This window comes from Coffea arabica, chromosome 2e (genome assembly GCF_036785885.1).
Source record: "Coffea arabica cultivar ET-39 chromosome 2e, Coffea Arabica ET-39 HiFi, whole genome shotgun sequence".
Lineage (NCBI taxonomy): Eukaryota > Viridiplantae > Streptophyta > Magnoliopsida > Gentianales > Rubiaceae > Coffea > Coffea arabica.
Genome location: NC_092313.1, coordinates 17,449,076 through 17,459,206, shown reverse-complemented (window position 1 = coordinate 17,459,206; position 10,131 = coordinate 17,449,076). Strand labels below are relative to the sequence as shown.

Below are 10,131 nucleotides of genomic sequence, written 5' to 3'. Positions count from 1 at the left end.
CTTCCTTTTAGTTATTATGGTAGCTCTTGCACCATTTAGATAAGGTAAAGTTAAAAGAAATACTGGAGAAGAAAAGCCTTATCAAATTGATTTGCTATGGCAATTAATGGGCCACAAAAAGAAAATAATTTTATAATGAAATTATATTCTTTTTCCAACTGAATTTATTAAACTTATCTTTTGACCTGGGTTTAGGATTTTACAAAAAAATTAGAATTAAGGCTGGGTTATTTTTCAGTATTCAAGAGTAGTGCATGACTATGTATTGTTAAAAATATGAGAAATATGAATCAATTATTTTTTAATTAACCTTATCTTAGAAATATGAGTTAATTATAATTACATCCATTGAGTTTAACTAAAATATAGAACCAACTGTGAGGTTTGGTCGTATTACAATCATACTCTTACGAGTAAGCATTTCTTAGCCCAACAAATAGAAAGTATTGATGGAATATGAGTTTAAATTTTTGTCTTTAAACGAAAATGAAAATTTTAACGATAGTCGTAAGTGATTTATTGATTTTGAATGGAAAGGAAAGAATGAGAACTTGGGCATGACGGCGGGTGATATGGGACTTTCATAAAACATAACAGTTGCCATTACTAGAAAATTAACTGTCAGCATTAGTAGGGCAACGGTAGGAGGTGTCAATTATAAGTTTATCATGATGGAGGAGCTTTTCATAATATTGTCAATCATGTAGGTTTAACTCACAAGATGGTCGAACCTCAGGGGTTTGAGTATAATTAACTCCAAAAATATTGAGGTACTCGAACTGAGGATAACTGGAACCGAAAAGAAAAAAAGGGGAAAAAAAAGACAACTATGATACGGACTTCCCGATGGGTACCAAAACGTCCGTAGCAGTGGCAGTTCGGTGAGTAGACGATACTATTATAAGATGCAGCTGACACGTCAGTAGCTTTCAAGGTTTGAAGTGTACATTCACCTTCCTCGAATGTTGACGTGGTCCTGCCAGCTCACCCTCCAAGAATGAAGTTTCAGTAGATCCCAGCCCAGCGTCGCAACGCATGTCGCCTCCATCATCCCAAACATCACCAGGATATCCTAAGACCATCTCAAAATTGCCCCACGTGCCAGCCCATCAAAACAAGCTCCTCAAATAACCCCGTGTGTGAACGGCGTATGAGCTGGCACTCTCTCCGTATATAACCCCCCCGACCACTTTGACCTCTTTCCTTCTTGTCTCAAATCTTACCCAACAATCACAAAGCAATTATCTCAGGACGAATAACAGACGCCCCACCCCCAAGTTCCCAGTTTCAAGAAAACTGCTGCTTGCTGCTCCCTACTGATTATTACTTAGTTGTTACTGCTACTTCTTCAGCATGCAGAGGTCAACCAAGAGGCTCAAACAAGAGGGAATCCCTTTGACCAGCTCCCATGCCACCTCCATCCTCCCGCCGCCACTGCCTCCTCCTCCTCCTCCTCCTCCGCGTATGATCACCAGCGAGCAAGAAGTCTCCGTCATGGTGGCCGCTCTGAAGAATGTCATTGCTGGCGCCTCCACTGTCACCACCACCACCCCTTATGCAGACGCAAATACACTCCACGACTTTAGACTCTTTCCGCCATCGTTATTCGAATGCGCCACAGCCTCCTCCTCCTCCTCCTCCTCCTCTGCTTTTTTCAATGCAAATAATCTAGTCGTGCCTGCTGCTGCAGTCCAGACTTGTCAGTTGTGCGGATACGAAGGCTGCTTGGGATGCAACTACTTCTCGCCCTCAGCCGCCCCAGTCGAGGATAATAACAAGAAAAATGGGGTCAAGAGAAAGAAGAAGAACTACAGAGGAGTGAGACAGAGGCCGTGGGGGAAATGGGCTGCAGAGATAAGGGATCCTCGCAAGGCAGCTCGGGTTTGGCTTGGAACTTTTGAGACTGCCGAGGATGCTGCCCGGGCTTATGACCGCGCGGCCATTGAGTTCAGGGGTCCCAGAGCAAAGCTGAATTTCCCATTCTCCGATTATACGTTGGACGGCCACCAGAGTTCGAGCTCACCCCAACAGGTTCCAGAACGCGATCAACATCATCATCATCATCTGCCTCACAAGCAATTGCAGCCAGAAATTAAAGCTAAAAATGAGATTGTTGATACTTCTGGGATGGAGCTTGGGACCAGCAACGGTATGGAATTCTGGGAAGCGATCGGAGAAGAAGAGATTCAACAATGGATGATGATGATGGATTTCCAGGGCCATTCTTCATCATCTGGGAGTGGAAACGTTCATAGCGCTTAAACTTACAAATTTTCAAATAAGATGAAGTCGCGGCCTTTGATCGATCAATCACTCTTGCGGATGCCCATATAATTTTTACTACTTTTGGGTTTCTGTTGGACGGAGAGGGACACCCCAAAAAAAAAAAAAAAAAAAATTGAAGAAGAAGTACAGTAGTTACTTCTTTTTTTTTTTTTTTTTTGCCATTTTATGTTTCATAAACCATAATCTGTTGTGCATTCTTCAATTACAGCAAAAGTTAGAACTTCTTTTTTGTAACTTCGTTTAGTTTTTGTCCATTCCTAGCCATGGATTGGTTACCTTAACAGTTTCTTGATGTCGGCCCTTTTTATGTCCCTGACTATAACGGACTTACAATGAGAGAATGTTCCTAGATCTCTGCCCTGTACTTTGCGCCCGACGCAAGGTTCATTCCAGAAATCGAAATTGTTTAAAATGGTGAATAATTATTTGTTTCAATTGATCCAATTGAATAAAAGTTTTACTACTATCGAGTTATTGTCAAAATAAAATTTTTTTTGTAGAACAGTTGGGCAGGGCCGCAGGGGAGACTGAGTCAGGTGAGGTTTGTGATTTTGATAGTTAGGACAGCACTGGAGACAGGTTCCTTGATTATTAGTGTGGGTTAATAGAAAATAAAAGTACCGTCTCATGGTACTAAACTGGATCAATCAAAATAAAAATTAGTTAAATAGAGAATATGGCATGTGGCTGGAAAGAACTGGGAAGCATGAGTCACATTTAGCATGTGCTGAAAAGAGTAAGAAACTTGGAGGAAATGGGGCACGAGGGGAATTGGATGTTGTCGTCATTCACTTTTTCTTATTGGGAAAAACACCTGAAGAAGAAAAGTGCATAGAGGGAAATGAGGGGGGCCTCCCTGGCAGGCAGCAGCCAGCAGCTGTAGTACAACGTGATTAAGAATAACATATGGGGGCCCGTGAAAGGACTGGATGTTGGGCCAATTCTGACTGACTCTTCTTACTCGGTACCGTTGACATCCTTCAATGGAAGTCCTAACGCGGTCCATGATTACTTAAGTAGCGCTACTAATACAGCTGTCTCCTCCTGTTCAGTGTTCTGATCTCCCCTTTTAAAATAAAATTTCTTCTGGTCTTTTTTTAAATTATTATTTTAATATGAATATGTCTTACACGAATGGACAGTAATACTAGTATATATACTTGAAGGTCAAATGACTTATAAAAATTAAATTTAAATTTTAAAATTTTCGCATATAGTATGATGGTATGTATGTATTTAAAGGCGACTATTATTGCCCTGTGTTTGGATTGCACTTCTTTGGATTTTTTTGTAAAAAAATTACTGTAGTGATTTGATATATGTGAGATAAAGAGGTGATTGAAAAATATGTTGACGGAAAACGTACCAATTTTTCTTTGAAAAATGGCAATCCAAACGCATCATTTTTTAAGCCATTTTTCCAAAAGAAAACAACAAACCGTCTAATAAATGCAATCAAATGATGATTGGTCAAGCCGTACCTTTGCTAATTACTGCTAGTACTATCTTTCTTCACATCATCTGAACCCTGTTTCACTCCCTTTAAAGAAGAAAACAATCAATCCTCTCAACCTTCTTCATGAAATTTAATGCTATTATTGAATTGTTTGATTCATTCCTGCTAAATTCTCTCACACTTTTGTACCTTGCTGCTAATTTATTACACATCAAACTAATTTATTTCTTTTAGTACACAGTTTATTTCCCTCTCTTCTCTTGCATTCAAAGATGATCCGTTTGACTTGCATCAAAACAAGCCTAGTGTTGACTTTTAGCCTCACTTTCGCGTAAAACAAACTAGCTTAATAAATTGATCAACAGTGCAAAATCAGATAAGTTATTGTGACAAACGTGATTAATCAAAGAGTAAAAATGCGTAGCATGGAAACGTATTGTGACAAGTCTGGTCAGTTCTCTTTGCACCACCATTACTCATTGTGCCATGCTGATTTAATGTAAAATGCGGAGTTTAACTTAAAACCAATTTCTTTTTTTAATGAAAATTTCCAGCAACACTTGACATTTGACGCGCACAAGATTTATGGCTCCATATTATAGACGAACACCAAAAGCGGCGTTGGTAAAAATGCTTTTATGGCTCAATATTAGTTCGTGCTTACTCACGTTTGTTGTGTGGCGGAAGGACCGGCTGTCTTTTCAAGTGTTTACTTTCCCTCGATTAATCACGTGCGATTATAAGTTAATGATTTGTCTCTTTTTTTTTTCTTTTTTTGGGAGGGGGGTTCTCTTTTAAGAAAGAATCACCTGATACCCGCATCGCTACTTATCAGGAAACGCGCAGTACGGCCCATGATTCGTTCATAGAACGTCCTGTAAGAGATGCCAAAAACAAAAAGGGATATCTCTAATTATTACTCCATATGTTTCTTTTCTACCCATTATGTATGCTATAATTCTTCTTTTTTTTTTTTTTGCCCTTTTTGGGGACCCTTAGGTGTTCCTAATTTTTTTCGATAAAAATAAAAATAATTTTGAAAAGTGTCGAAATGCAAGGTGCAATCAATGTGAATGTATGGTCTAGAATAACTCGCATAGTAAATTAGGTATAATTTAAACATACTAACGAGTACTCTAAGTCTGACACACATGTTACACAAAATTCTTTTATTTTTTCAACTTCGTAGAGTATTTATTAAAATCAACTTTAAAACTCACAAGTCACAACCATTAATTAATAAACTCTATTCAGGTGACCATGAGATCTTTGATTTCGCTCTCAAATCCTCGTTACAAGTATTAGGAGTGTAATCGAATCGAACTGCTTGTAAGTTATGATTGACAGGTTTGAGTTGAAATCGAGCTAATCGATAGGATTAACGAGTCGAGTTCAAATCCAATTTAGTTAGGCTCGAAGGCTATTCAAGCCTATTTAGCAATTTAATAGTATATTATTATTATTAAATTAAGACCCATCACTTGTAGCGCAATTTACAGCATACTTCATTCCGTTTGAAATGTTTGGAAGGGTGTTAATGTCCTCTCGCAGGTTTAGGAATTCAAAAATTTGAAATGTTCTACTAATAAGTATGCAACAGAGGAACTTAAACAAATCCTGGTATTTCTGAGAACAGTGTTGGGCTGAACTAGCCCGAATAAGCCCAATCTGACCCATGTTCCAGCAAATTATGAATTTTTCCTATATTTGTCCCAGGTCACATTCAAACTGGCCTGAATTTTTATAGTTCTATTTTTCCAGTCTTGAAAAATATTTTGTTTGTGAAAGAACGCATGATATTTTAACGAAAAGATATCAAGTCATATTGCATTGACACACAAATTTTTCCGTCAGTATGAAACATTCATCACAAACTCTTTTAAATTTTAAGTACCTATGATATGGAGACTTCTAAAATAATTATATACAAAATGAATTCTAAAATAATTATAGCTAGACAGGGTAGAGGCTACGGCCAGAAGAAAGAAAACATGGAGTCCAAAATTGGGAACTTTTCATGGCCCAAGTTAGGCCCATTCTTTTGCGTCTCGTAACAGCTTTAGGCCAACCCAGACTGGGCGCTAGCCTGCTGCCTGCTTCTATTGGGTCAAAAGAGTTCTAGTCCGCTTACTTCATAAGCAAGCAGTTGAAGAAGAAGTTCCTTGAGACGCTTCATCCACGCGGCCCCCACAGCGCATCCCACTGTACTTGGATCTACGCCACCTGGTAACTGCCCATAATTAACCCATTCCCCGGCGCCGGCTGCCCATATATAAACCCCATCAGCCCACGCCTGGGCCCCGATCTTCCCATCCCCAATTTCAAATTTCGCATTGCCGGATCTCATTTGCTTCCTTCCAAATTGTTCATTTGACATAACATAACAATTCATAATCCTCTGGCTTTCTCCGCATCAATTCTTTGGAAGAACGCTCTGCTATAAAATTTCTCTTCATTTCGTTCGAGTTTTTTACATTTTAGCAATGGGCGCTTCGCAGAGTAGAGAAGGTCTCGAACTCTCCGACTCCGAGTCGGAGTACGACGACGATGATAAGGGGGAAGAAGAAAGCGAAGACCAATACGAAGACGCTGCTGCAGGGGATCGAACTCCGACTAAGACCTCATCGTCCCGCAGCGGATCAATAACACTAGACGAAGTTGATTCGAGGCTTAAGTCCCTGAAACTCAGGTATCCAGCTTCAGCCCCTTCCCCGGTTTCTGAAAACGCCGTAAAGCTTTACCTCCACATCGGAGGAAACACGCCCAAAGCCAAATGGGTAGTCTCTGATAAGCTTACTTTCTATAAGTTTATTAAGACATCGAAAATTGACAAGAGTGGTGGTGACCATGAGGAGGATTGGGAGGAGGAATCTGAGGGTGAGGGGTTTTGGGTTTTGAAGGTGGGGAAGAAAGTGAGGGCTAGGGTTTCTACCGATATGCAATTGAAGTTTTTCGGCGAGCAGAGGAGGGTTGATTTTGTGGATCATGGGGTTTGGGCTTTGAAATTTTTGGCTGATGAGGAGTATAGAGCTTTTGTCACTAAGTTTCAGGACTGCCTGTTTGAAAATGTGTATGGATTGAGGGCGACGGAAGACAATAAACTGAAGGTGTATGGAAAGGAGTTCATTGGGTGGGTTAAGCCAGAAGAATCGGACGATGCAATGTGGGAGGCTGCTGATGAGGGCGTCTGGAAGAGTCCAAAGGACAGCCCTGCAGTGGTTAGGGAGAGTCAGGACTTGCTGGAGGAATTTGAGGAGGCTGCTTCCGATGGTGGGATACAGAGCTTGTCCTTGGGGGCTCTTGATAATAGTTTTCTGGTGGGTGATTCGGGTGTTCAGGTGGTTAAGAATTTTAGCCATGGGATTCATGGTAAAGGTGTTTATGTCAAGTTTGATAACGGTGGAAAGAGGGGGAGTTCGAGTATGGGGCATTCAACTCCTAAAAAATCACTTTTAATGAGAGGTGAGACAAATATGTTGCTCATGAGTCCCTTGAAGGATGGGAAGCCTCGTTCGACCGGGCTTCATCAATTGGATATTGAGACTGGAAAAATTGTTACAGAGTGGAAGTTTGCAAAGGATGGTGCTGATATTACCATGAGGGACATTACTAATGATACAAAAGGCTCACAGTTGGATCCTTCTGAGTCAACATTCTTGGGATTGGACGATAATAGGTTGTGTCAATGGGATATGCGTGATAGGAGGGGGATGGTTCAGAACATAGCCAGTGCTGATTCACCCGTCTTGAATTGGTCTCAGGGGCATCAGTTTTCTAGAGGGACAAACTTTCAGTGCTTTGCAACTGCTGGTGATGGTTCAATTGTAGTTGGTTCACTTGATGGGAAGATTCGTTTATATTCTAGAACATCAATGAGGCAGGCGAAGACTGCCTTTCCTGGGCTTGGTTCACCTATAACCCATGTTGATGTTACTTATGATGGAAAGTGGATATTGGGCACAACTGATACCTATTTGATTTTGATATGCACTTTGTTTACGGATAAGGATGGCAAGACCAAAACAGCTTTTAGTGGTCGAGCTGGAAATAAAATCCCTGCGCCAAGATTATTGAAGCTGACTCCTGTGGATTCGCATATGGCTGGAGCAGATAATAAGTTTCATGGTGGCCATTTCTCATGGGTATGCTACTTGGCTGTTCTTCATGTTTTGTTAATGTTGCTTAGGTCATTTTATTTGTTGACTGACTTTGTTGATATGGTGGTCCAGTTTTGCTACTTATGTACTTTTGTAGGTTTAACTGATTGATATGAATTGCTTCTTTACTTCGCTGGTGTTGGACAAATGAATCTTCTGTTGTATGAAGGAGTTTAATCAGCTTTTGTACCTCTTTTTTATACAGAAGATAGCATGAGAATATTGAATCATCATGTTTTCTTTATGCAAAAATGTAAATTCAGTTATCTCAAGTATTTAATTGGTGGATGCAGAAATCTGAATTTAGTTATATTAGGTATTGAGATGGCAGAAACTGTAGCCACTCCAAATCTAGCTTGCTACGAGGGGAAGTCTTGCCTAGACAGGCTTACCACAACCTAATGATCTTCTATGGCCTATGTTTTTGGGTTTGTTTGAATGCCGCCAACTCATGACTTCTTACTCAAGCTTTTATATACCTGGTGTATTGGTCAGCTAGCTTTTGTAAATATAGCTTGTTGGTAGATAGCTTGCTGAATGTTCACTGGAATGTTCTCTGTCTTAACATTGAGGTGGAAAATACTTGAGGAAATATAAACTAGTTTCTTAACAGAAAATGGTTGAGCTGTTGTGGACGGAGATCAGAATAATGGTTAGAATTGGAGGTACATCACTTTTTTCTAAGGCGGCCTTGTCTCTTATAGCTGTCATAGTGGATTTTTGAACTTCTTCTTTTCCTTTATTTTGTTGGAGAATAGCATAATTCTTGATGTTCAAGCTCAATTGAGGAAGATGATGATATTTTTAGGCATGTGATTTCATTGAAACGAACACTATCATAAGTTTTTCTGGACTAAAGTGCTGTGATTGATTGAGAGCTGAAATTAGTGACTTGCAGCTTGCTTGTTTTCTAATTGGCTGCTGAAATAATCCTTGTGATGTAATCTGGGGGTGAAGAGCTTGTTTGTCAACCTGGGCTTTGTGTGTTACTTTGGCATTCAGTCTCTCATTGTTTCTTTACAGCTGTAAATGTAGGCTTTTCTTCCGTGCAAGCTGTTTCTTTTCTAATAGGCTACTCATGAATTGTGATGTGATTATCAAGACTCATCTGCACATTATGCAGATTTCCAGCTCCTGTTTCCCTTTTCTTGTCCTGTTGTCACTCTAATAACAGATTTTGTTGGAGATATCATTTGTCATTATTAACTTTAATTAGAATTTTTGGTCTTGAACATCTTTTGCAATACATGCTTAAATTGTTCCTTTTTGTAGCTTTTGCACTTCCTGCTTGGAATGTGATCAGCGTTGTAGACTTACCCAGTTGTGTATTAATACAAGCATGATTAGTTGAAGCACATTATTTGATAGTAGGACTTGGACATAAAGATACAAGTTTAGTTGATTGTTAATTAGGTTTTACATTTATTTGAATCTGTTGGGGGCATTAATATATTGAAATATTTTTATGGATATAATTATGGATAACCTTATGTTGATTATTTTCCTATCAGGTTACTGAAAGTGGCAAGCAGGAACGCCATTTGGTTGCTACAGTTGGAAAATTCAGTGTCATATGGAATTTCCAGCAGGTGAAGAATAGTGCACATCACTGCTACCAGAATCAGCAAGGGCTTAAGAGCTGTTACTGCTACAAGATAGTACTGAAGGATGAATCCATTGTCGAAAGCCGATTTATGCATGACAAATTTGCTGTTAGCAACTCTCCAGAGGCTCCACTTGTCGTGGCAACTCCAATGAAGGTTACTTCCTTCAGCATGTCTGGCAAGCGGTGACCTCATGGATTTGGAGAGTCCTGTGTAAATGAAGATCTGCTAGCTCAATTTCTGTTTATTCTTGTAACACTCTGATTTTTTTAGTGCGTTATTTTTATTTGAAGTCACCGTTTTTTTTCTTCCTCGTGTAGAGGTTTTTCCTTTTTTTTTCCTCTTGTGAATATTAGTGGCAGGTGAAACTTTTTGGCTATGTTGCCATTGTAGTGCTTTGAAGCCAGGTTAATTACCTGTTTATTTTTTATTTTTAAGCAATGCTTGTCTTCGGTGCAAGTCTTTAAGGCACTAGTTATGGAAGTGGAATGAAAATTTTAAACACCAGGTTATTGATATTGGTCTTCAGCGGTGATTCATCTTTCCTACAGCTTTTGAATATTCAATCTCTCCACCTGGCCCCCCCCTCCCCCCTCTCACTTTCTTGAGATCAAATGTTGAGCAGGTA

General features: G+C 39.6%; 2 protein-coding genes across 2 annotated transcripts; both read left to right on the top strand.

Moving 5' to 3' along the window:
• The first annotated feature begins 1,201 nt into the window (after positions 1–1,201).
• Positions 1,202–2,698, top strand: LOC113729575 (ethylene-responsive transcription factor ERF109). The gene has a single exon (XM_027253851.2). The coding sequence runs from the start codon at positions 1,354–1,356 to the stop codon at positions 2,260–2,262; it is 909 nt and encodes a 302-aa protein (XP_027109652.1). The 5' UTR covers positions 1,202–1,353; the 3' UTR covers positions 2,263–2,698.
• Positions 2,699–6,050: 3,352 nt separating this feature from the next.
• Positions 6,051–10,019, top strand: LOC113731418 (protein CYPRO4-like). Its single transcript, XM_027256680.2, has 2 exons — positions 6,051–7,884; positions 9,411–10,019. Exons 1-2 carry the CDS (start codon positions 6,226–6,228, stop codon positions 9,690–9,692), a joined length of 1,941 nt encoding a protein of 646 aa, XP_027112481.1. The 5' UTR covers positions 6,051–6,225; the 3' UTR covers positions 9,693–10,019.
• The last annotated feature ends 112 nt before the right edge of the window (positions 10,020–10,131 follow it).